At 38.8% G+C, this 27,465-nt stretch overlaps 1 protein-coding gene across 1 annotated transcript in view; it reads right to left on the minus strand.

The window, feature by feature from the left end:
• Positions 1–305: 305 nt before the first annotated feature.
• LOC102876124 (EGF-like module-containing mucin-like hormone receptor-like 4-like) overlaps positions 306–27,465 on the minus strand; it is a 37,437-nt gene continuing 10,277 nt past the window's right edge. The window contains exons 3-12 of the mRNA XM_006896410.1: positions 26,780–26,887; positions 21,151–21,335; positions 19,493–19,660; positions 17,524–17,718; positions 16,647–16,882; positions 11,974–12,040; positions 7,973–8,064; positions 5,802–5,982; positions 772–870; positions 306–443 (exon numbers count right to left, since the gene is read on the minus strand). Of these exons, the coding sequence (XP_006896472.1) occupies positions 306–443; positions 772–870; positions 5,802–5,982; positions 7,973–8,064; positions 11,974–12,040; positions 16,647–16,882; positions 17,524–17,718; positions 19,493–19,660; positions 21,151–21,335; positions 26,780–26,887 (1,469 nt within the window). The remainder of the gene's footprint in view (positions 444–771; positions 871–5,801; positions 5,983–7,972; positions 8,065–11,973; positions 12,041–16,646; positions 16,883–17,523; positions 17,719–19,492; positions 19,661–21,150; positions 21,336–26,779; positions 26,888–27,465) is intronic.

The following is a 27,465-nucleotide window of genomic DNA, read 5'->3' on the forward strand; positions in this document are numbered from 1 at the left end:
AAATAGAACACATATAATATTTGCATAAAATATAGTAACTAAAGCAACTAGTATATCTAGAGGTGAAAAACTAGACCCTCTCGAAGAATCAATGATCTCCAAAGTCATCCCGTTATCTGACTCTATAACTTTTTTTCCAAAATAGCATCAATGATGATGGTCCTCATTCAGTGTATTTTTACAAGCATTTTATGTTTCTTGTGTACTAGGAAAATTCTAAACACCTAAATGAATTCAGTCAGTCCTTATAAGAGATCAATAGTGTTACTGTCTGATTGTATAAATGAAGACACTGAGGTACAGAGTTAAGTCAGTTGTTCAAGGTAAGCAAACTGAAAGCAGTTGATCTGGGGTCCATGCAAAGCTCCGTTTAAATAGTGATAAGAGCTGGGGGGATCAATCAAAATTGTAATATTCGCATCACCATCTAAAACAGTGACACTCTAGATGTTCAAGAAACATTTGTTAAATAAATGGTGCCATTTGGATAAAATATCTCTAGATATTCATGAAAAGACTGTAGAGGGGAAGGATAAAGAAAGAAAAGAGAAGGAAAAGAGGGAGATAGAGAAAAAGAAAGAAAAGAGGGAGGAGGAAGAGGTAGTAATAATTTTTCATTTTTTGTCTCAACAAACAGAAACTTCAGCTGCACTATGATAAGAACTTAGTGCAGTTTCTCTTTTCTTTCAGATAAGAGAACCAGAAAGTTCCTGGTAGCAGAAGATGCTGTGTTCAAATGACCCCTAGGTGTTGTTGACAGGTAGATCTTACCATCTTGGTGTGTGTAGTAGAACGAGACATCTCAGTGCTTTCTGTTTCAACATCTTTCCGAATTATCCAATTAAACCATTTCTTGTATTGCATTCGTACCTGGAAGTTGGCAGGAGAAAGGTGTTTAGAATGGGAGACTATAAAAGCACATGCCAGTCCCTATACATTGCTGTAATATTAGTTGGTTTTCTTTACACTGTTGTCAATGCTCACATTGTTTCCACATCTATAAAATTAAGCTTCATCATGTTTGAGAGACCTTCAACCAGATTGATTGACACAGTGACTGCTGCAAGGGCTCACATATGCCAGAAATCTTGAGGATAACACTGGATAGGACAAGATTAAAATCTGTTGTTCACAGGATCGGTATTAACCATACTTGACTCAATGCCACTTAACAATAACAACATTTAAAAGGGAGCTTATTCTCTCGCTCCTAAATGCCAGGCTCACTGTAAGTGGTCTCTCCAAAGAAGACAAAACTGAGTATCATTAATATTACAAGCAAATAAAATCTTGCTGAAGATTGGTTTGTTTTTTTAAGACTGGAAAAAAACAGAACTGCCAGAAATTCAAGAGGAATTCAGAAGATGACACGAAATGAGCAATATCATGACTGATGTCAGATAGGTCTTGGTTGAAAGTAAGGAAAACCTGAAGAATGTTCGGACTTTATTTACAAAGCAGAAGCATTTGACTCTGTGAGTCACAACAAATTAAGGCTAATGTTGAAAACAATAGGAATCCCTAAGCATTTAACTGTGCTTATGTGAAACTAACACCTAGAACAAGAAGCAGTTGTTCAAAGAGAATGAGGTTAAGAAATAAAAATAAACAAAGAACAAGGTTGTAATTCATAGCTTAAAATCAGTAAAGGAGTACATCGCATGTCAGGGTTATAAACTTTCCCCCCATACTTATTCAATTCAGGAATGTCTGCAGTCAAAGATCTTTCCAAATTATTAAGGAGCAATGATGTCGGTTAGAGGACTAAAGTATACCTAATTCAGGCCATGGTTTTTACAATCACTTGCTATACATCTGAGAGTTGGACAATGAATAAGGATGACAACAGAATGACTGACACGTTTGGGTATGGTTTGTTGGAGAAGAGTGCTGACTATCCCATGAACTGCTAAAAGAACACACAGAAACGTCTTAGAGGAAGTACAATCAGGGTACGCCTTAGACACAAAGATGGCAAAGCTTCATCTCACATAATTTGGGCATGTTGTTAGGAGAAGCTTCTCTGAGAGAGATATCATTGTTGGAGTGATGAAGGGCAAGTGAAGTAGAGGAGGAACTTCAATGAGATGGACTAATACGTAGACTGTGGCAAGGGGTTCAAGTGTGTCAGGGATGATAAGGATGGCTCACCATTTAAGGCTTAGATTTATTGCTTATGGGACTTCTATGCATCATACTTGACTCAACAGCACCTAACAACAGCAACTGAATGTGGAAAGTATTGAATAATAGAATTAATTCAATTTACAAGTAAAATCTTGCTGAAGTTTATGAAAAAGCAGCTGGAACAGTACATTAAACAGAAAACTGCCAGAAATTCAAGCTGGATTCAAAAGAGACAGTAAAATGAGGGATGCTCTAATTGATGTCAGATGGATCTTGGCTAAAAGCAAAGAATACAAGAAAGATGTTTATCTGCGCTTTATTGGCTATCCAAAAACATTTTACTGTGTGGATGAAAATGAATTATTCTTTGTGGTATAAAATTGGTTCTTAGCCACAGTAAAATGCCTTTCCTTAGCACTTGGGGGCAACAATTTTGGAAAATACTGTGTAACACGGGAGAGGATAGAGAATATTATACTGAGTAAATTAACTAAGGCTCATAAGGACAAATATGGCATAAGACCATTATTGTAAAAACAGAAGGATGTTTAATGTGTATGACTACCCAAAGAGGGAGGATCTGGGGGAGGGGGTCCTATCATAGTGGAGTCATCAAAACACAGAGAGTTTGGTGAATGGAGGGAAGGGGAGACGGAATTAGGAAAGATCCAGTGAGGATTTGAAAAGATGGGATATAGTGGGCATAGATCAACTGTGATTACTTTTAAAAACTTTTTCTTTGATTACTTTTATAAGATTCAATGTATAGAAATGATTGTATTAAACAAAAATGTGAATGGGGAAATATCTGAAAAAAATCCCCCAAAGTAGAAAATGCAGATGAGGTTTAAAATATTTAAAAAAATGTTTAACATTGGGAACAATAGTAATCCTACAACAAGTGCCTGTAAGAAACTTCTATCTAGATCAAGAAGCTTTTGTCCAACAGAAAAAGGTAACAAAGTCTGGTTTAAAATAAGGAAATATATGTGTTATGGTTGTATCCTTTATACCTATTCAATCTCCGTACCCATATTAGGTATACATGAGGACACTGTTCATGTAGTCAGTTATTTTTTCAGATCTTGAACATTCTACTTCATTTTGAATAGAATTCCTTTACTGACATACATTATGTAGTGAATAAGGGAGAAAGGAGGGGGTGAATAAGTGAAAACCTATCCTTTCTGTAAAGTTTCACAAAATAGTATTGTTTTAAAAAATGTTAATTCTTGATTTCTATTCAGAGAGCATTATTTTTTCAGAATATGTAATTTTAACACATACATTTTTATATTTTTAAGTTGTATTTTGGGTGCAAGTTTGCAAAGCATACTGGATTTCCCCACCCCAACCAATCATTCATGCATATTTTATTCTATAATATTATTTACAATACTCACAATGTCTGATCGTCCGAATTTCATTCCACATTTTCCTTCCCTTAACTCACCCCAGCAAATGTTTGTTGTCTATCAGTTAGTTTTCTACTTTCCCCATTCTTCTCACCTGATTTATTCTCCCTGTACACCAACTTTTCTATAGCTCTTCTTAACAGTTATCTGATAAAATAGATGAATGAAACCTTCTAAAAATTAAATTCTTTTTTAAAATTTTTATTTTAATGAACGTTCACAGAGACTTTGGATTTCATTGTTGCACTTTTCTCCCTGCTCACCCCTCCCCCAATTCACTTTTCTTTTTGAAAAGTAAAAGAAAACTTCTTTCATTGTTATTCAATCCCTCTCTCCAAGTCCACTCCACTATATTACCTTTGTTCTGGACTCGTGTCATAACAATAATATCTAATCATATATCCCTTTTAAACATTTCTCTCCCTCATCTGTTTCAATGCAGTACTCATTATTTATCCCATCTTTCTCAGTCTCCCTCTCAACCCCTATGTCAGTCTTCTTTTATAACAGTGGCATTATGCCATATTATGTGCATAAAATATTTTCTAAAGAGTAAAAAACATATTTGATAAGAGCTCAGATATAAAATAGAAATAATATAATATAAAAATACTATAGATGAGGGAAAACATTGGAAAAGAATTGACAAAGCTTTAAGCTAGTTTGTTTGCAGCTACAATCGTTACTCCTAATTCCACTCACTTGAAAAGACAAAACTAGGTAAAATATTGTAATTTATGTGAAGAATGAAGTTATAATAATGTCTTTTAATAAGAACTTACTATTTCTCAAGGATGTGCTGAAATATTTTCATTATACTATCTCATTTAGTATTATTTGTCTAATCAACCATATAAGTTATGACTACACAAGTGGACCTCCTTGGATGGAATACATAGGAATAACATTTAATATATTGGTACAAAGAGACAGTGGAGAATCTCTGAATCATTGGTCAAAGAAAGGTCAGGAATCAACTGTGGAACACACAACCAGTAGATCTGATGAAGTTCATGTTGAAGATGAAGAAAATGAAAACAAGTCCACAAGAGCTAAAATATAACTTAGAATATGATGTTTTCTATAGAGTCTGTTGAATTAGTTCCAACTCAGATACCTCATATGCAAATTCTACTCCTCATTTCCCCCTTTTAAACAGCAAAAGAGAGCTATTGGTTACTGCAACTTCATTAATCTTATTCTGACAGTAATAATTCTCTTAAGAGATATGTTAAGATGAAGAGAAGATGAGAACCAAGAAAAAACCTGGAGAAGGGTGAGAATGTCTGCAGCGAGTCAGTAAAATGTGAGCAATGCCTTTGGAATGTGGTGAAAATGAAGATATATAGCTTGGACTGCCAATAGAAGAAACAAGTCGCACTTGAACCGTAATGGCAGTGCTTCTTAGAGTCAAGGATGGTGAAACGTCACTTCATTTTCTGAGACATGTTTGGAAGAGGAACTATTCCTTAGAGAGAGACATGATACTGTGAAAAGTCAGCCAAACAGAGGAAGACCCTCAAAGAGATGAATTGACACAGTTATTACCACAGTGGACTTGGGCATGATAGATTTTAAGGATGGTGCAAGACAAAGTAAGGTTCCATCTGTTGTTTGTAGGGTTGCTGTGAGTGGTACTCAGCTTGGTGGCACCTAACAACAACAATCTAGCAAGAGAAGAAAAATTTATTGTTGTTGTTGTTGTTGTTGTTGTTGTTGTTAAGTGTCATCAAGTCACTTGTGACTCATCATGACCCTATGTACAAGAACCCTAAACTCTGCTCCGTCCTGTGCCAATCTCATTGTCTCCAACACACTCATCCTGATTACCCCAGTCACCGAATCAATCCATCTCCTAGAGGGCCTTCCCCTCCTGTGCCTGCCATCCACCCTCCCAAGCATGATGTCCTTCTCCAAGGACCGGTCTCTCCTTACAACATGACCAAAGTATGTCAGATGATGCCTCAGAATCCTTGCCTCCAAGGAGCATCCTGGTTTAACCCTCTCTAGGATGAATCTGTTTGTTTTCCTAGCAGTCCATGGTACCCTCAATACTCTTTTCCAGTACCACAGCTCAAAGGCATCAATTCCCCTATCCTCCCTAGTCATTTTCCAACTCTGATGCATAACAAATGATTTCAAAGACCATGGCCTGTATCAGATGCACCTTAGTCTCTAGAGAGACACCGTTGCTCTTCAGTACTTTGGAGAGGTCCCTAACAGCAGACTTTCCCATTGCAATACAATATTTATCCTTACCTGGCGATTAAGGAGACAGTGTACCACGAAGAGTACAACCCCCTGCAGCACATTAATGGTGGTGAATAGGTAGGCAAAGACTAATACAGCTGTCTTCCCCATTGCTTCAACTGTAAAATAGCCAAGGCCCCAAGAACATCCCAGAATAAACAGCTGAGCAATGGCTTTAAATGTCATCACTCTGTGGAAAAAAAAGAACAATAATAATTACCACTCATCAATCATTTTAGAAGTTCTTGGATGGTGCAAACAGTCACAAATTCAAAGGCTCATGGTTTGAATCCAATCAGACATGTTCCAGAACAATAGTGTGACAATCTGCTTTGAAGAATCAGTCATTGAAAACCCTATGAAACACAAGGACACATGGAGTCATCACAAATAAGAATCAACTGGATTTTCCTTTCTTTTTCAAAATGCATTTTATTTATCATATTGTTGTTGTTATTTGTTATTGAGTAGCTTACGACTCATAGTGACAAGAGCCCTAAACGCCATTCTATCCTGTGCCAACCTTGCCGTCTCAAACCCACCATCCCAATCACAGAATCAATCCATCTCATCGAGGGTCTTCCTATCCTGCACTGTCTCTCCATTCTCCCAAACTCGATGTCCCTCTTCAAAGACCAGTCTCTCCTTGCAACATGCCCAAAGTATGTCAGATGAAGCTTCAGAATCCTTGAATCCAAGGAGCATTCCGGCTTCACCCTCTCCAGGACAAACCTGTTTGTTCTCCTTGCAGTCCATGGTATATTCAACACTCTTCTTCAGCACCACAGCTCAAAGGCATCAATTCTCATAAGACATGTCTTTCGAGTATGTTCATAATTCAAACTCATTGTCATCAAGTCGGAACCAAATGATAATTGACTTTTCAGTATTTTTTCAGAGTCTACAAATTGCACAGAAGGAGGTTATCCATCTTTTTTCCATGAAGCAGATGGCAGACTAAAACAATCTGCCTTTGAACTGGCAACACAACTCCTTACCACAAGACCATCAGAGCTTCATGTTGTCAGTTTCTGTCAAATTCATTTAAAAAGATGGTGATTTCATGCGAAGACCATAGAACTGTCTCATAGAGCTTTCAAGGCAGGGACTTTTTAGAAGCAGGGCTGGTGCCTCTGGGTGAATTAGAACTGTCAACTTTTTAGTTAATAGCCTAATACTTGTCTCTCTCTACCACTTAAACTCATTGCCATTGAGTCAGAAGCAACTCATAGCTGACCCTCTATTGAGTTTCCGAGACTCTAATTCACACAGGAGGAGATTGCCAATCTTTTTCCCACAGCCATTGGTGAATTTGAACTACCACAAAAGCATAGCTTTTGGATTAGCAGCACAAGTCTGTTGACTACATCAATGAATGAATGGAAATCCAAAATCTCTGTAAATGTTCGTTGAAATGAATAATAATAAAAAATACATAGCTCACTGAGTTTATTTCATCTCTCTTTTTATCATTAATTTTAATACTTTGAGTCATGATCTATGAGACCAGAACTGCTACAATGAAGGACAATTCAGTCCTGAAGCGGCTAGGCTCTGATATGGGAAATGGACAGTGGGTACCACCTTAGTATTGAATTTGTATGAGAACTGTGTCATACAAGGGAGGCATTCAATGGATGTTTTCAATATAAACAAAGGATGGGAGCCAAATAGTCACATGAAAAGCATGTGTTGATGAAAAGTACTGAAAATATTTTTAGAACAAACAACTCTGTCTGGTAACAAGTGCATCCAAGGTGTACCTGAGAAACAAGAGTAGTGAGACTTCATCTCACAAACTTTGGATATGTTATGAAGAGGAACTAGTCTTTGGAAAGAAGCATCATGTTGGAGAAAGCAGAGGATTAGTGAAAGAAGGGTCAGCCATCAATGATTGACACAGTGGTTTGTAACAATGTGCTCAGCATGGTGGAGATGGTACAGATGGCCCAGGATAAGTCAAGGATCTGATCTGTTGTTCATAGGATTGTAATGAGTCATAGCTTATTAGAAAGTATCTTAAAACCTTAAGTTCTACCTCATATATTTTTCCCTCAAATTCTAGGAAAATCTTAATTATGGGCTTCTACAAGCTTCTTTGTTTCAGGCAGAAGGGCTCTGCAGAACATTCTTGAGGATAACTCAGTGGTTCTAACCTTGGAGAACCTAGAGTGTCTTACCTTGTATTCTGTATGGTGGAAACTTCCTTATTGAGGGAAGAAAGATTACTTTTCAAAATCCACAGAATTATGATATAGAAAACCAAATTTATCTGTGAAAACACCATGAAAAGTCAACTTAGATTTTTCATTCATATTTTATATTGGTTTGCATACAAAATTTTATACACTTGTATACACACCTTCCTTCTTTCACATTGTGTTTCATGCAATCATTCCCATACATTGTGTTTTATAAATTAATCACCATTGAACTAGACCCACTATTGCCCTGTCTTTTCAGGTCCCCACTGATTGTTTCCCATTTCCTTTACCACCTCTCTCTATCCACTAAATTGGGTGACCCTGTAACTTCTCCCCTTCCTTCCTTGGACCCCCGCCCATACACTTTTTACTAGTTATCCTTCTACTTTTACAATAATGGTCTTACGCAATATTCATTCTTATGAAACGGAGTTAGTTCATTCAGCATAGTGTTCTCTATTCTCTTCCAAGTCGTGTAGTATTTTTTGAAGTTGTAGCTCCTGAGTGCTATGTGGTTTTCCATCACATGAATATACCACAATTTCTCAATCCATTCCATTATGGCTGGATGTTTAGACTGTTTTCCATGTTGTTGTGATTGTGAATAATATTGCTATGGACATAGGTGTACAAATATCTGTCTGTGTCTCTGTTCTAATTTTCTTGGGTTATATTCCTAGCATGGTATAGCTGGATCATATGAAGTTTCTATGTTCAAATTTTTGAGAAAACACTAAACTGCCTTCCCGGGTGGTTGTACCATTTTACAATCCCACCAACAGTGTATGAGAGTTCCTATCTCTCCAAATTCCCTCCAACATTTATTGCTTTCTGTCCTGTTAAACTTTGATACTGCTACTGTGGTAAGACGGTATTTCTTCATAGTTTGCATCTCTCTTACTGCCAGTGATTTTGAGCAGTTCTTTAATGTGTCTGTTGGCTATTGAAATGTCTTCCTCTGTGAAAATTCTTTCCCTATCTCTTGCCCATTTTGTAATTAATGAATTATTAGTCGTTTTCTTGTGGAGGTCTAAGATTCTGTAAACTTTTGTTATGAGATCTGAAGTTACCAGAAGAGATAGGTTGTTACTGTATTTACTCTAGAGTTCAAGAATGCCTTTCCCTCTGAGATAAACCACATTAATTGTGTTCCCCCAACCTACAAACTAGTCTCTCAAACTAGAATATAATTGTAGCCAATTACATACACTTCAGGCATAGATTGAAATTGTGCAATATTTTTAATAAAATGAAATTTTAACAAGAAATTAAAATTTTCAACCCCTACAAATGTTGTCTTCAAATGGCAATGTTGGAAAAGAATATTGAATACAACATGATTTTTCCAAGGAATATAAAAAAAAATCTATCTTGGAAGTAATGCAGCTAGAATATTCCTTGGAATCAAGAAAGGTAAGATTTTATCTCACACATTTTGGGTATGTTGTTAGAAGGGATGAGTCCCTGAGGAAAAATATTTAATTGGGACATATTTTCAGGAGGAAACAGTCTTTGGAGAAACATCATGTTGGGAAAAGTAAAAGGTGGAGAAAAATTATGACCCTCAACAAAATAGATTAATACAGTGACTGAAACAATGGGCTTGAGCATATATATCACAGATGGTACAGATGCTGCAGAATAGAGCAAGTTTAAAATCTGTTCTTCATCAGGTCATATGAGAAAGTGTTGACTCAATGTCACCCCAAACCAACACATTTTAATATGTCTTTTTCTAAGGATTGGCTCTTCCTGGCATGCCCAAAGTACTTTAGATGAATTTCACCATCCTTGTGTCTAAGGAGCACCAAGGTACCCCTTCTTCTAAGACAGATTTGTTCATTCTTTTGACAATCTGGAGGATAGATGTGTATATGTATATGTATATGTGACTATAATAGGTATGCATAGCTGGTGATATAGTCCATAAAGAGTTGAACTGCTAATATAAAGACTGTATGTCTCTTGCAGTTTGAACTGGTCCGTAGCTCCTCAGAAGAAGGATGGCCATCTCCTCTTAAGTGTTTTACGGCCTCAGAAAATCTCCCCTTATGTGATTTACAGCCTCATAGGGTGGCCAGCTATGAGTAGATTTCAACTCTGTGGCAAAGAGATAGATATAAATATAAGTATAGATACAGATATAAAGAGCCATGAAAGCACTCTTTATTTCAATAATTTAACTTGTGGAAATTCAAAACTCATGGGAAAATCATGTGAATATTGTTTCTTATTATAACAATGTTCAAAGATTACAATGTAAGATGAAACACAACTGCACAGCAATATTGAATTGTTGTTGTTATGTGCCATTGAATTGCTTGCCACTCATAGCGACCCTATGTTCAACAGCCCTAAACCCTGCTCTATCCTGTGCCAATCTCACTGCCTCTGACACACTCATCCCGATGACCCCAGTCACTGAATCAATCCACCTCATAGAGGGCCTTCCCCTTCTGTGCCGTCCCTCCACCCACCCAAGCATGATGTCCCTCTCCAAGGACCTCTCCCTCCTTAAATGTCCAAAGTATGTCAGACACAGCCTCAGAATCCTTGCTTCCAAGGAGCAGCATGGTTTAACCCTCTCCTGGATGAATCTGTTTATTTTCTTGGCAGTCCATGGTACATTCAATACTCTCCTCCAGCACCACAGCTTAAAGGCATCAGTTCTCCGTCTATCCTCCTTAGTCATTGTCCAACTCTTTGATGCATAACAAGTGATTGCAAAGACCATAGCTTGTATCAGACACACCTTAGTCTCCAGAGTGACACCATTGCTCTTCAGTACTTTGGCGAGTTCCCTAACACCAGACTTTCCCATTGCAAAACATTTTTTTATTTCCTGGCTGCTAGTGCCAAGAGTGTTGACCGTGGAGCCAAGCAGACTAAAGTTGTTAACAATCTCAATCTCTTCACCATCCATCCTGATGCTTCCAACTGGTCCAGTGGTGAGAATCTTTGTCTTCTTAACATTGAGCTTCAGTCCATACTGAAGGCTGCAGTCCTTGACCCTCTGCAGCAAGCACTTCAGGTCATACTCAGTTTCATCAAGCAGGGTTGTGTCATCTGCATAACGCAGATTGTTAATAGATCTTCCACCAATCCTGACGCCACATTTCTCCTCATAGAGCCCATAGAGGTTGAAAAGGTATGGAGCTAGGACACATCCCTGGCGTACGCCTTTCGCAATTTTGAACCATGCGGAAGAAATAGATGATTTCTACCAAGTCTTACAGTCGGAGATGGAGATATTGAACTGGTCAAAGAAATTATAATGGCTTCATTTGAAAGGCTATCTATTAAGACCCATAATGTGGAAAGAATTTATCATATGATCCATTGAGCATAAACACTTACTGATTACCTTCTCTGATATGGGCCACGTTCTGGGATTATGCCAATAATCCATATTATCTTTCAAAATAACTCGTTTTATTGACACAATTTATTATAAGAATTCATAAAAACGTTATCCTAACAGATCTGTTATTCACAGCAAATACCATACTTGCTATAGGACATCTTCTAAAATTGCTAAGAATAAAGTAACCAAACCCCTCAGGCAGGACCTGTTGGCCATCATAAATATGTTTCTGAATTGGGAATTAAGCACTCGATAAAGGAAGGGCACCATTTAATGAAAATATATTTCCTTTAGGAAAGTCTTCATACTAAATCTGCCAATGACTTGCGTATCCCCCTTGCAACCACCTTGCATATGGTGGAACATATGGACAATTTAACGAAAATTATTTCCTTTAGGAAATTCTTCATACCTAACCTGCCAATGATTTGTGTATCCCCCTTGCAACCCCCTTGCAGGTGGTGGAACATACGGACAGGGACAAGACTAGAGACAAACCATTTAGATTACATTCCACCTTTCAGTTAGCAGTTGGAGTGCTTAATCATTGTGCTACCAGGGGTCTGGAACCCAGCACTAGAACACCAATACAGGTCTATCTTTTGTTACTTACCAAGATAATAACAGCCACCGGCCCCATGAAGCTCCAGATAAAGCCTTTATCAAACTTCAGCCAGCAACTGTTAAAAGAGAACAAAAAAAATCATTAGGGGTCTATTTCTCAAGGAGAGAAAGTGGCAAGGTCCTAGTTGTCCTTGAGTGGACTCCCTATGGGCCCAGGTGTCAAATCACACTTTCTCTTCCACCTGCTAGGTAGACCAGTGAGCCACCCTTTGGTGTCATTGCTGTGTAGATTGTACAAGCTGTGTAGTGATTGCGTCTCATAAAAGTAAAACGATTTGTTGATAGGAGTTGCTAAATAGGCTAAAGAGACTGATGCTAAATAGGTGCTCAAATTGTCTTGACTCACAGTGACTGTTTGTAGAATGGAATGAAATGTTGCCCAGTCTTGTCCTTTCTTTTTATTTTTCCAAATCACACACTTTACTAGAAGCTCTGAGGTGAGAAGCCCATTTATATTCACATAAAATCAAATGCATTAAAGGCATTTAAAATATTAACAATCAGTCAATCAAGTATTAATATCCAAGCAATTATATCTAGCTACTAATTACTCATAGACAGTATTCCAACAAGCAAAACATTCACCACAGCTGACTGTTGGTGGCGAAATTCGGCAAGAGGCTGTAGAGAGTGAAGAGATGTCAGATATCAAGATCATCTCTGTCAAGATCTCTAGGTTACAATCCAGGGTCAGGTTTTTATGCATTATTCCATTCAGGGAGTAATTTCAATACAGGTCTCCCAGAGCCAGGGTTTCACCAATCAGAATTGAGATTATTCGTCTTCATATAAGCATCTGCTGTCCTGAAGCATCCCCCTCCTGAAATGTAGCCAATCAGAATTGGACTATTTCTTCTCCTAATACACACAAGTACTCAAGAGCAACGGTGTCTCTTTGGAGACGAAGGTGCGCCTAATACAGGCCATGGTCTTTGCAATCACTTGTTATGCATCAGAGAGCTGGACAATGACTAGGGAGGACAGAAGGAGAATTGATGCCTTTGAGCTGTGGTGCTGGAGAAGAGTATTGAATGTACCATGGACTGCCAAGAAAACAAACAGATTCGTCCTAGAGAGAGTTAAACCAGGCTACTCCTTGGAGGCAAAGATTCTGGGGCTTTAAGGGGAGACAGGTTTTTGGAGAGGGACATCATGCTGGGTAGAGTAGAGGGACAGCACAGGAGGGGAAGACCCTCTATGAGGTGGATAGATTCAGTGACTGGGGTAATCGGGATGGGTGTGTCAGAGGCAATGTGATTGGCACAGGATAGAGCATGGTTTAGGGCTGTTGTACATAGGGTCGCTATGAGTCGCAAACGACTCGATGGCACATAACAACAACAACAATACACACTTTGGCCTCTGGACTTAAAACAGCTTTTCTGATTGACACATTCAAATAAAGCATCTTTTGATCAGGAAAGCGAGAGGGCATTCCACATTCTCTCCTTTCAGCTTTATCTATCTGACACATTTGCTTGCTAATTTTTAACATTCTAAACTTTTGCTTACAAGCTACATTTTAGACTTCTGACAATATACTTTTAACACTGAAACACGTTTGTCTCCCAATTTTTTGTTTGTTTTTTTATTTTATTAATTTTAATGAACATGTACAGAGATTTTGGATTTCCATTCATTCATTGTTGCACTCAGTCTTGTCCATTCGAACAGGCATTGCTTTGCTTAGCCCATTGTTGCCACCACGGTGCCAGTCCATCTTACTGAGTATCTTCCTTTGTTTTGTCGACCCTCTATTTCACCAAGTATGGTGTAATTCTCCAGGGACTGGTCTTACCAGCTATCATGTCCAAGTATGTGACATGAAGTTTTAACACACTCACTTGTTATTAGCATTTTGCTACACTTCTATCAAGGCTGATTTTCTTATTCTTGTGGTAGTTACAGTACAATCAGTAATGTTCACCAATATCACAATTCAAAAGAAATGTTGTGACTTTGCAAACTAAGGGGAGCCTGACAAAAGTCATGGTTTTTCAATTGCTTCATATGTATGTTCTAAAAATCAAAGAATGTGGTGTGGATTGCATCTCAGTGTCAAGAAAACAAAGATTCTTACCATTGGAACAATAGGCAACATCATGATGAATGGAGAAGAGATTGAAACTGTCAACACCTTATCTAACTTGGATACACAATTAACATCCTTGGTACCAGCAGTCAGAAAATAAGGATACACATTGCACTGGGAAAATCTGCACTTAGGGACCTCTCTAAATTATTGAGGAATAATGATTTCACACTGAGGACTCAGGCGCAACTGATTTAACCTTGGTCTTTCCAATCACTTGCTATGCATCTAAGAGCCAGACAATGAATAAAGATGACAGAAATAGAATTGATGCCTTTGAGCTGTGATGTTGGAGAAGAGCACTGAATATCCCATGGACTGCCAAAAGAACAAACAAATATGTCTTGGAGAGGGTGCAGCTAGAGTGCTCACATACTTTGAGTCTGTTGCTAGGAGGGGCTATTAGTTGGAGATGGTCATGATGAAGGATGGAGGGTCAGTGAAGGAGAAGACCCTCATCCAGGTAGAATGACACGGTGACTGCTGTAATGGGCTCCAGTTTGTCAGAAAGTGTGAGGATGGCACAGGATAGGAAAGGATAGGATAGGATAGGATAGGATAGGATAGGATAGGATAGGGATCATATCTGTTCTTCAAAGGGTCACACTATAAGTAGTCCTCGACTCGAAATCACCTAAAAACAGTACATATGCATATGCAAACTAATAAAAAGAAAAGTGTGAAAATAGTGCCAAGCACTAGTTATAATTAGGTATTATAACTTCTTACACTTTATCACCATTGTTGTTGTTGCTGTTGGTATGGGCCATCGAGTCAAGTACAATACAATGCACAGCAACCATATGAACAGCCTATCCGGCATCATCTTCATTAACTGTGTCATGCTCAAGGCCACTGTGGTACTCTCTGTGTCAATCCATCCTGTTAAAGATCGTCCTCTCTTTCACAGACCGTCTATCTTTTCCCGCAGAATTCACTCTCCAAAGACTGGTCCATCCTCAAACTATGATCCAAAAAAGTGGAACGGAGTTTCACCATCTTTGTCTCTAAGAAATAGTCTAGTTGGACTTCCTTCAAAACAGATTTGTTTCTTAATTTGGCAGTCTATAACATATTTATTACTTTTGTCCAATACCCCATTTCATCAAGTCTCCTGTAATTATTACTACTATCATTCTTTACATTTTGGAAGTTAACCTCTGCCTTTTCAACTATTTCAGAATCATATAGAACATGTAACCCAATGTGGAACACAGATTTGTCTTACTTATCCATTAGAATATGCATTTATTAAGTTACTAAAAATCTGCTGTTAAGGACCTCTCCAGAATACTTAGAATCAATGATGTCAGTTTGGAAACTAAAGTGCACCTGATCTAAACCATGGCCTTTGCAATTGCTTGCTATGCATCAGAGAGCTGGACAATGACTAAGGATGACGGAAGAAGAATCAATTTCTTTGAGCTGTAGTTCTGGAGAAGAGTTTTGAACAGGCTATGGATTGCTAGGAAAAGAAATATTTCACATTTCACTTTGGGCATGTGGCCCGGTCCTTGGAGAAGGGCATCATGCTTGGAAGGGTGGAGGGACAGCCCAAGAGAGGAAGACCCCTGATAAAATGGATTAATATAGAAGCTGGGGCAATGGGGCTAGGTATGTCAGAGTCAGGACAGGGCAGGGTTCAGAGCTATTGTACATAGGGTTGCTATGAGTTGCAGGTGACTCAATGCCACATAACAACAACAATGTTACCCGTCTACAACAGTTCAAGTTTCCTTCTGTTAATATTTACAGCCTCTCACAGCAAACTCCTGTAGCACAGGAAGGATCTTGAGTGCCCTCCCCCTAAAAGTGGGCATAAATATAATAAAACCAAGTAAAAACAAAACAAAACAAAACAAAACATTTACAGCCTCAGAAACCAAAGGAAAGATCACTATGAGTTGGAATCAACTAGATGTCAGTACACTGTTTTAAAGGCATAAAAGGTCTATCTGAATCCACTTTGTTGTGTTTGAAAAAGTGGAGAGTCAGCAATAACAAAGGAAGTGCCCCTGTGGGAAGAATTTATATGGCTACTTCACATAAAAGTGTACCATAGAGGGTTAGTGTGCTGCAGGACCAGGCAGGGTGTTGTTTTATTGTATTCAGAGTTGTGAACAACACCTAACAGCAGCTTAGCTGTGGAAGAAAGTCCTGAAGACCTGTTTTAGAAATGTTGTTCTTGTTGTTTGCTATGGAGTTAATTCCAGCTGCCAATGATATACAGGAACAGAATCAAATCACAGTGTTTCTAGATTGTGATGAAAACAACAGTGAATGTTTATAATACTTTCAGGTTGTAATATTTTCAGAAGCAGATCATGAGGTCAATCTGTCAACCATTGGTTGAGTTTGATCCACCAACAATTGAGTTAGTAACCAGATGCATAACAGGTACACCACCAGGGCTCCTTTCTGTAGAAATCATAACTGAAACCCTGTGGTGTAACTCTACTCACAGCACTGGTTTTTCACTATGAGTCACAGCGACTTGATGGCAATGGGTCTAGTTTTGGATTATTGCTATGGGCACCACTCCCACCCACAAATGCACGCATCAAGCTTACTGGCTGCTTGTTCCATAATTTTTGTATCCAGTGCTTGCAGACACAGCCACAATGATCGCTGGGATCCCGTAGCCAAAAGGGAACATGAACCTCTTCTTGAATCTCGCTGCACTGGTGTAGTTGGCCACCTTGAGGTTCCTGACGGTGAGGAACAGGTGTAGCCCTTCCAGGAGCATCCAGGTGAAGGAGGCCAGGTAGAGGTAGTGCAGGGCACCTGCGATGATGGAGCACAGCACCTGGAGGGGGAGGAGAGCGGAGAGGTTGGATCAGACACTAAATGTTTAATTACTCACTCAGCTCCTTGGCCATCTTCACATGACATCTACCTTCCTATATTTGGGCTTGTTTGTCTCTGTGTTTAAATTGCTCTTTGTATCACTCAGAAATGTAAAATTATATTAAGTTTAATTCTACTCTGGAAATGTGACATCATGCATTGGAAAACTTGTTGACAACTAACAACAACTACCTTTATATGTTCTAATTAATATAACAAACTCCCAAATGGGATTTCAACAATAGACAAAGGGCAAACAAACAAGCAAACAAACAAACAAAAACCCAAAACCAAAAACAATAGACAAAGGGTTTAGGATTTTAACACAAATTTTTGTGAGGACAGTTGGATTATTAACACACTTGGGTCTTTCCTCGTCTCTAGGGTCTTCTTTCCAATGGTCTATTGACTATCTCCACTCACTTGTCTGATAAGAACATTCAGTTTAACAAATTTAAAGTTGAAGTCACCGTCTCTTCTACCCTAAGCCCTTTGTTACTTCTCTAGCTCAATCCTTGACATCACCTCTCTATCCTCATGTTTACTCAGAGGAAGATGGAGGTATTTGCTTAAGACAAGAAAGCAATTCAAACTTCCTACCTTGATCTCAGTTTTGTCAATCCCCGTGAGGAAGAGCAGGTGGGCCAGGAAGAGGCAGATGGAGAGCTGCAGGTGCAGCGAGGTGCTGGTGTTCTGGATGGGCCGGCACAGCAGGAAGGTGAGGGCCGCCAGGAGGAGGCACAGCAGGGAGAGGCTCAGCCCCACGTGGGTGATAATAGTCAGCATTAGGTCTGCCTGTGAGCCGTGAAGGAAGGAATCTTATAGTTCTCAGTTCAGCAGTTGTGTCCCTATTGGTGAGAAAGATGGTCTTCCTAGCTCAAACACCCCTCAAGCAAGTTACTTAAACCTTTCAGAAAATTGCTTATTCTATCTGAAGAACATAAGGGGACTCACTGGTTAAATATTTGGTTACTATCACAATTGTTGTTGTTGTTGTTAAGTGCTGTTGAATAATAGATGACCCATAGTGACCCTATGAAGGAAAGACTGAACACTTGCATAATTTCCATCATTTCTCCAAGTTCATAGAATTTCCAGAGGCACCTGTTTCCAAGCTTGTTTTAATCAGCGAGCTCCACCAAACACTACACCATGGGTAACCATTATTGCATATGACATTGTCCCAGAGTTCAGTATCACTGCAACCACGAGTTACCTCTCTACAGCAAATTGACAGACTAGTACTATACCACTTAGAAGAATATTTGACCAAAAACAATTAAAATCAGGCCTGAGGGCCCAAATGCATTTTTAAATAGGAGGCCGGATACAATGAACTCACAGCCAATGGCCAGTAAACATTGCACCCAAACTCTTACCAGAAGCAGAGATCAGACCTCTGTAGAGTCAGGCTGTTTCAAAATACTCAACACCTGGATTCTAGCCCCATTCTGGTGACCAAATGCTTTTTTAAATAGCAGGCCAAATACAAGCATAATGGTTAGTGGTTGTAAACAAGTGACTTTGAGAGTGAAAGGTGTAGAGATCTCTTCCTGTAACCATCACATCCGTTTAGAAAAACCCTTTGGGACAGTTCTCATCTGTCATTATGAGTCAAAATCTACTCAAGAAGACTTAAGAACCAGATGAGGTTATTAGAAAATGAAACTACTAGTCCAGAACTATGTAATATAAATATCATGTTATACATTTTCCAATACAGTAACACATAATCTAAAAAGCAATGGGTAAAATAAATGTCATTGTGTATTTTATTTGGCATAGGCATAGCCCTACATCTCTCTGCAGTTCAAATGTACCAGTGCCTCCTTAGAAAAGATGAGAAGTCTCCTCCCATGTGATTGACAACCCCTTGAAAACCCATTGGACATTCAGCTCTGATACTATTCTAACTCAATGACAAGGAGTTTTGTTGAGAATATGTTAAAATTATCTTTCATTCTAACTTGGACACCAATGTTCAAGGTAGAACTAATGACAATTGGCAACAGGTGGAGGTAATCTAAATGTCCATCAACAGGTGAATGGATAAACCTAATTGGTTCAACCCTAAAACAGAATATTATTGTGACTATGTCTTCTGAGTTCATTACAATCCATTGTAAGTTTAAGCACAAAAGAAGAAAAGTTCCCCAGGTTTTTGCCATCCTCACAATCTTTCTGCAATGCTATTTACTAAATTTTTATTATTCCCACAACCCAACGCTGTGAAAACACAGGTAAACATCTTCTGAGTTTTCTGCTTTTAGCTACGATATCTGACATCTGCGAAGATAATCCTTTTTTCTTGGTCCTTTACTAAATACAGCTTGGATGTATGGCTATTCTCCATCAATGCACCATTGCAGTATTTTCAATTCACCTTCAGTGGAATTTATTTCTCATCCTTAAAATGCGATGAAGTCCTGATGCGGTGTGTATCATACCATTGATGAATCTTGAAACATCAGTTACAGACAGACAAGTACTGTATGATCTCACTTATATATAATGCGTAAATACATACTGTGTTGCGGCTAGATGTTGCTGCATTTGTAATTCTATGTACCTGGGGTGTGTGAGCCATGAGGACAGCAAAGCTGGAGAGATGGAAACATTGGCATTTGGTGTAAGAATCATCGCTTTCCACGTAAGAGCAGCCCTCCGTCGACCAGCTGCCCCCTGCCTTCGATCCATCCCAGTAGACACAGAAATGTTTTGCTCTCGCACCAGCAGGCTGGAAAAAGAATACAATAGAAGTTCTTCTCTTTACGGTTTATTATTTGAATTTTATAGATTAATCAAAGACACGATGCAGTGGAGATTGGATTAAACAAATTCTACTGTCTTGAGTACATGTGGGGAAGAGTTTCACACCATAAACTGTTCTGTGGAGTCTATTAATTTTCTGCACTCATCTCAGTGACCTGGAGATTGACCTTCATGAAAGGCTTCAATAGGCTCCTTGGTGGCTGCTTTGGTTTCCAAAATGTTATAAAAAAGACTTTGGTAAGAAGTTACTGGGGAAGAGAAGACAGATTTCAGGTTTTCTTTTCACACAAATTCGTTTTTTCTTAAAATAGTGTCTTGGGGTAATGTTGTGCTCAGTGCCATCTGCATTTCATATACCAGCAGGGTCATCCATGGTGGATAAATTTCAGGGGGGCTTCCAGGCTAAGGTAGACTCTGGAAATATATTTCTTTGGAAGCAGAAATGGCATCCACTTCTTAAATAACATGCCTCTGGAAACACGATGAACTTAGATAAATGTCAATATTTGTAGTGGCTCTTCAGGCCTTTTGTTCATAGAGTCACTAGGAGTCATGCTCGACTTGAAGGCAATCAACAGCAATACATTTCTGAAAACTGTTGTTAGCCATAGAAGTGACCCCGTAGTAACAGAAAAACATTGCAGAATCTTGAGTAATCTTCACAATATTGGCAATGTTTGGGTCTCTCTCTCTCACTCTGTGTGTGTGTGAGAGAGAGTCTCTGTGAGCATTTTCATTAGTCAATGAGTCACAAAATATTGTGTAGGACTTTGAATCACTTACAATGGATGTGAAATAAAGAAAAACTATTTACAAAAAAAAAAAAAAGGAGGAGGAGACCTGATGTTTGCTTAAATGAATGTCCAGCAAAGATGGAAAAAAAAGCCTCAAAAAGATGCACAGACACGGTGCTCACAACATTGAATTCACACAAACCAAAGATCATGAATAGAAGCGAATTCAATGTCAACTAACTTTTCTATTCTCATCCGAACAAGCTCTCTTTCATTCTTCTGTCCTCCCTGGTGTTAACAATTCTAATTTCAGAGTTGTCCCTATAGGTTAAAATATGATCATGACTCCCCATTGTAGCAGTCTTTGGGAAGTCATAGGATGGAAGACTCATCTGCCTTTGTCAGTTCTCCTGAGTCCGAATCATCAGGATTGATTCATCAGTTTCCTACCAGAACTCTGCTAACACTCTCCATTCTTTCAAAGGCTCCTGGGGTAAAGAGTGTGGAGGTATGAACAGTTAATGTGCTGAGCATCTGACAGGTGAGAGGACCAAGTACACCCATGGTACCTTGAAGTAACAGATCGATGATCTACTTGCTAAAACAAAGTCAGTTCTACTTTGACACGTGTGAGGTCACTGACTCAGAGTTGATTCAATGGCAACTGGTATAGTTTTTGTTGTGCTTACTTCCTTATTTGATAGTCTTTGGTTTTGCTTACCTGAGTGTGTTTAAAGGATAGGAACACAGGTGTGGTCAAATAAACAGTTTTCTTTGAACCAAAAGTGCCACTCACAATGTGAGAGTTTATTTTAACTTCCTGTAATCTTTTCCTGTCATGAAAGAAGGATCCGTTGAGAAAATTTCCAAGAGTTCGGTAATTGATAAATGCAACAGCACTCTGACCTACAACTAGAGAACAGAAATAATTTCATTGAGTTTCCATAGTTTGGAGAGTTCACCCTAGTATGATGGCAAGAGTCATAAGGAAACCTTCTACATGATTAAAATGGACATCGGAAATGCATTAAATGTCACATATAATATACCACACATAGTTTTTTTAAAAAAATATTTCTTTTTCATTTGAAGACTTACAAATCATATTGTTTTTTCATACATTCATAGGCATTGCATTTTATAACATTAGTTAGCATTGATTAATTTCATTAAACGAATTCATTACAATGTCTGGTCAACTTTTCTCTTTTGTCTAAGAGAAGAAGATCCTAGACAAGATAGATTGACTCAGTCACTCGGGTAATGGGGGTAGGTGTGTTAGAGACAATGAAATTGGCTCACAATAGAGCAGAGTTGTACACAGGGTCACTATGAGTCCCAAATGACTCAAAAGCACACAACAACAACAACCATGACCCTTTATTGTGTATTATTGCCTTTTCCTTCACCCAATTTGTTGATTTATTAACTTTTACTCCCCTTACCCTCCTTTCTACTAATTTATTTACAAAATTCAAATACATTGTTTTCAAGAACAAATTCTTCCAAATTCTCTCACCCTCCACCCATCAAATTGTACAGCCTCATGATTAGTTCCCACTGCCCCTGCAAAGCCTCATCCCTCCGCTTCCTACCTCTCCCACCCCTCTGGGATCCTTATACTCACTCTACAATAACGGTTTTATCCCATAGTCATCCTTGTGGAACTGAGTTTGTTCACTCAGCATAATGCTCTCCAGGATGTATAGTTTTGAGCAAAGAGGTTTTGTATTAAAACACATTTTATGATTATTTAATATATAAGAGACACCTGTGCAAAACAGGCAAAGAAATGTGCTGGGAAAATATCTTTGAGTCCTTAAACATTAAGTCAGGATCAGGAGGCAAGCATTTAGCCCTCAGAGAGGCAAGTGGACCTCAAATGGGACAAAGAAAAGACATGTTCTCACCTTCCATTTCAAGTTCACTCTGAGACTCCAGTTGCCTGGAAAAGCATGAAGGTTATTCCATTCCACTGTGCCTTTGAATGCTGATCCACCATCCTTTTACAACTCAGATTTCCTTAACTGCATCCCTGTCTCTAAGACCTCCATTGTTTCTCATTCATCACTATCTTCTTGAGAATCTCTCTATTTTTCTTTAAGATCTTGATTTTCTTTTCTTCATCTCTTGCTCCTTAAAGTTGACCTTGATCTTCTGTCTTTTGCCACTAGGATACTTTCTCTTTCTCTCACCTTCACCCCTCCCCCTTTTCCATTCTCTCTCTCCTCCCTAACATATCTACTTCTCTTCCTCTTTTTTCATGCAAATAGAATTTATTCATACATGTGTATGCATCCTATAGAATAAGACAGTGCTTCATAAACGAGCATTATTTATGTATCGCCCTCCCATTGTTATTATTTATATGTTCTTTTTAAGTCTTTTCCTGTCCACTATCATCCTCACGCTCACAGTTGAAGGCAAAGTTTAGTTAATAGCTAGGAATTTTCTGGAAGTACTCATTACACTCTCTCAAAGTAACCAGGTCTTTCTTTTTGAAATATCTTATGTTCACTCATTGTATCAAATATTTGTTAAACACCTAGTGTATGCAAGATAATTTTCTTGGAATGGCAAATAAAACAGTGAGCAAAATAAGGTTTCTGCCACCAAAGAAATGACATTGCACTGGTAGAAATGGACAAAAGGTAAGACAGTAGAAATGGAAGATATATTAGAAACGGAAGACAATGTAACATTACAATGTGGTAAGTACGGTACAAAGACTTAAATAAGGCAAAGAGGGATAGAAGGGAGTTTGCTTGAGGGCCAGCTACCTGTTTTTTAAATGATATTTTGTTGGAACATAGTCATGGTTACTCATTTATGTTACGGACAGTGTTTGGTGGAGCTCCCCGATTAAAACAAGCTTGGAAGCAGGAGTGGCATCCACTTCCAAAATAGTTTGCCTTCAGGAACCCTATGAACGTGGAGAAAGGATAAAAGTTATACAAGTGTTCAGGTCTTTCCTGCATATGGTCACTATGAGTAGTCAACGACTCAATGACACTTAACAACAACAATTCTGCTTTCACACCACAACAGAATGTCCAAGTCCTGTCAAAAGAGATTGTATAGTCTGAACACCAAAGAATATTTTCCCATCTGGGTCTGTAGAGACAAGAAGGGTCAACTTGTGGGAAAGAGGAAAAAGTGATAATAATATTCCTGAAGGATTTCATCCATGAAGAGAAATGAAGTCCTACTCCTTCTGATCACCATAGGGCAAATGAGAAAAAGAGAAATATTGTATGACTACACTTTACGGTTAGTGATGACCAGGGGTGGAGGGACATGAATAGGGGGAATGTTACTGCAAGGTCCTGAGCATCTGCATATGGTCGTAGAATCCTCTAGAAAAGGATAATGAGAAAGGGTGCATAGCACAGCTTTGGGTGGTAATAATGTCACTGAGCTGTGCACGTAGAATTTATTGAGTCCATATATGTTTTGTTATGTATATTATACCACAAAGATTTCTAAAACACTCAAGGCTTGAAGCCTTTCTATAACTATTGACTTTTATTAAAATTCTTACAGTTTCTGGAGGCATGTTGTTTAGGAATTGGATGCCCATAAGTATATAGATTAAAAGACAGTGACGTTTGGACAAAAATTTCTTTATAATATCCTTAGTAATAGCCTTGGAATCTTAAGATATTAGCTCCTATTATGCAAAAAAAAAACCTCAAAACAAACAAACAAAAAAACCACAAAAATCCAAGAGTCTGGAAAAGCCTCTAATTTGGTAGAGAATCAGTTAAAATTTTATTTAGGCTTCTAAAAACACACTTCTTATTTCCATGACAAAACTGCTTTTCCAAAGAAAAGGTGTTCATAAAAGCATCTAACACTGTGTCATATTGAGTTGGGTAGTTGCCATTTTAAAGCATCTCAAGGATATGGGAAATGAATCAACTAATTTCTTTAAAGGGAGATTGTCAAGAGGTCCCTGTTTGAATTTCGATGTGTCCCAAAGCACACACTTCTTATAAGAGTACTTCAACCATGATGTCTCATTATTAGCTTTTAATTTCACTGCAAAAAATTTGGGTTATCATTAGAAATTGGATTATGTTGTCCAAAAACATGTATTATAAATCCTAACCTCTAATCCTGTGGTATATAGATAGGGTTTAGGAAGGACTGTTGTTGTAGAGGTAGATGGCCCATCCTTCTTCATAGTTTGTCTTAATAAAGAGAAAAGTAGGTCTGTCCTGGAAAAGGGAAACCAGAGTGTTCCTTAGAGGCAAGATTGGTGAATATCCTTATCTCCCATATTTTTAGGCATAGATCTCACATGTTTTAGGGGTATTATTAGAAATAGCCACTGCTTGGAGAAGAACATCATGCCTGAAAAGGTTGTAGGTTAGTGTAAGATAGGAAGACCCACAAACAAGATAGACTGACATGGTGACTGTAGCATGAGTTCAAGGAGTTGGAGACGGTGATGATGGCACAGGTAGGAAGAAGGCTCAGATCTGTTCTTCATAAGGTCACTATGAATCTCAGTGGACATAGAGGCACTTTCAAACAACAACAGCATGTCTGTGGTTTTATTCTCATCTAGGAACAGGTGTTCTTCATTATGTTGACATATTATCCTGTGGGGTTTGGCTTAAGTCAATATCTTTTCAAATAGAAAAGAAATTAAGCAAAGGAGGAAGCAGAGATAATGGAAGAGAGCTATTACACACTGAAGGCACCAAGAGACAGAACCTTGACAGAGATAAGAATCCTCTCAAAGCTAACAGAGAGAGAAAACATCACCCTAGCTCTTATACCATGTATATTTGTTCCCATTCCAAAGAAGGGTGACCCAACTGAGTGTGGAAACTATAGAACAATCTCATTGATTTCACATGCAAGCAAGATTCTACCGAAGATTATCCAAAAACGACTGGAACAGCACATCAGCAGAGAACTGCCAGAAGTCCAGGCTGGGTTTAGAAGGGGTCGTGGTACTAGAGATATTGTAGCTGATGTTAGATGGATCTTAGCTGAAAGCAGGGACTACCAGAAGAATGTCTATCTGTGTTTCATTGATTATGCAAAGGCATTTGACTGTGTGGACCATAACAAACTGTGGCTGACTCTGAGAAGAATGGGAATCCCAGAACATTTAATCGTGCTCATGCGAAACCTATACTTGGACCAAGAGGCAATCATCAGAACAGAGCAAGGAAACAATGCATGGTTCAAAATTGGGAAAGGTGTATGCCAGGAATATGTTCTATCTCCATACCTTTTCAACTTGTATGCAGAACAGATTATCCAAGAGGCTGGGCTCTAGGAGGAGAAGTGTGGTGTCAGGATTGGTGGAAGATCTATTAACAATCTGCGTTATGCAGATGACACAACACTGCTTGCTGAAACTGAGGAGGACCTGAAGTGCTTGCTGCAGAGGGCCAAGGACTACAGCTTTCAATATGGATTGAGGCTCAATGTCAAGAAGACAAAGATTCTCACCACTGGAACAATTGGCAGCATCAGGATGGATGGTGAAGAGATTGAGATTGTTAACAACATTAGTCTGCTTGACTCCACGGTCAACACTCTTGGCACCAGTAGCCAAGAAATAAAAAAGCATATTGCAATGGGTAAGTCTGCTATTAGGGACATCTCTCAAGTACTCGAGAGCAATGGTGTCACTCTGGAGACTAAGGTGTGTCTGATACAGGCCGTGGTCTTTGCTATCACTTGTCACTTGTTGTGCATCAGAGTGTTGGATAATGACTAGGGAGGATAGAAGGAGAACTGATGCCTTTGAGCTGTGGTGCTGGAGAAAAGTATTGAATGTACCATGGACTGCCAAGAAAACAAACAGATTCATCCTGGAGAGGGTTAAACCAGGCCGCTCCGTGGAGGCAAGGATTCTGGGGCTTTGTCTGACATACTTTGGACATGTTGTAAGGAGGGAGAGGTCCTTGGAGAGAGACATCATGCTTTTGAGGGTGGAGGGATGGCACAAGAGGGAAGACCCTCTATGAGGTGGATTGATTCAGTGACTGGGGTAATTGGGATGGATGTGTCAGAGGCAGTGCGATTGGACCAGAATAGGGCAGGGTTTAGGGCTGCTGTACATAGGGTCGCTATGAATTGCAAGTGACTTGACGGTACATAACAACAACACCACCAACAACAGATCCTATACCTTGAATTTGGACTTAGAGATTCTTAATCTGTGAGAAAACACATTTCTGTTTCTTAAAGTCCCCACTTGTAACATGTATATTTAAACAATATGACACTCTTTCATCCCTGGGCCTAGCCACCTACAAATGAGACATTTTATCTAGAATTTAGAGGTTAAGAGAGCCCATTTTAAAACTCATCTTTAACATTACCTTCTGTGGTTTCTTTGAAATAATGGTTACAGTCAATATCCATTGTGTTATTTCCAGCTTCCAGCACTGTTCTTTTGCTTGTCGCATTGCACCTCTTGGTTTCATAATCTGGAAACATAAAGAAAGGGAGTCCTACTTTGTTTTCCTCTCTCATGTCTAAGACTTGCTGATGAACTACTTTCTTTGGGATATCCAGTATTGGCCATTTCATCTCTTCCATAGACTAGATGGCCCTCCTTGTTTCACTGACACCTTCCATAACCCAAGCCACACTGAAACCAAGAAAAGGAGACGGCCATGGTTTCCAGAGTTGACACTAGAGTAGATAAGTTAATCTTTTACTGCAGGGATCTTAAAGGGCAGGGGGAGAAAAAAAAGAACATATGATGGAATGTCCAGTGAGGAGGGAAATGAGTTATTTTAAGCTAATCATGCACCAGCAGCCAGGAAATAAAAAAAAAAAAAGTATTGCGATGGGCAAGTCTGCTGTTAGGGACCTCTCTAAAGTACTCAAGAGCAACGGTGTCTCTCTGGAGACTAAGGTCCGCCTCATACAGGCCATGGTCTTTGCAATCACTTGTTATGCATCACAGAGCTGGACAATGACTAGGGAGGACAGAAGGAGAATTGATGCCTTTGAGCTGTGGTGCTGGAGAAGAGTATTGAATGTACCATGGACTGCCAGG

Source organism: Elephantulus edwardii, unplaced genomic scaffold (assembly GCF_000299155.1).
Source record: "Elephantulus edwardii isolate Elephantulus edwardi_28Jun2011 unplaced genomic scaffold, EleEdw1.0 scaffold00185, whole genome shotgun sequence".
NCBI classification, from domain to species: Eukaryota; Metazoa; Chordata; class Mammalia; order Macroscelidea; family Macroscelididae; genus Elephantulus; species Elephantulus edwardii.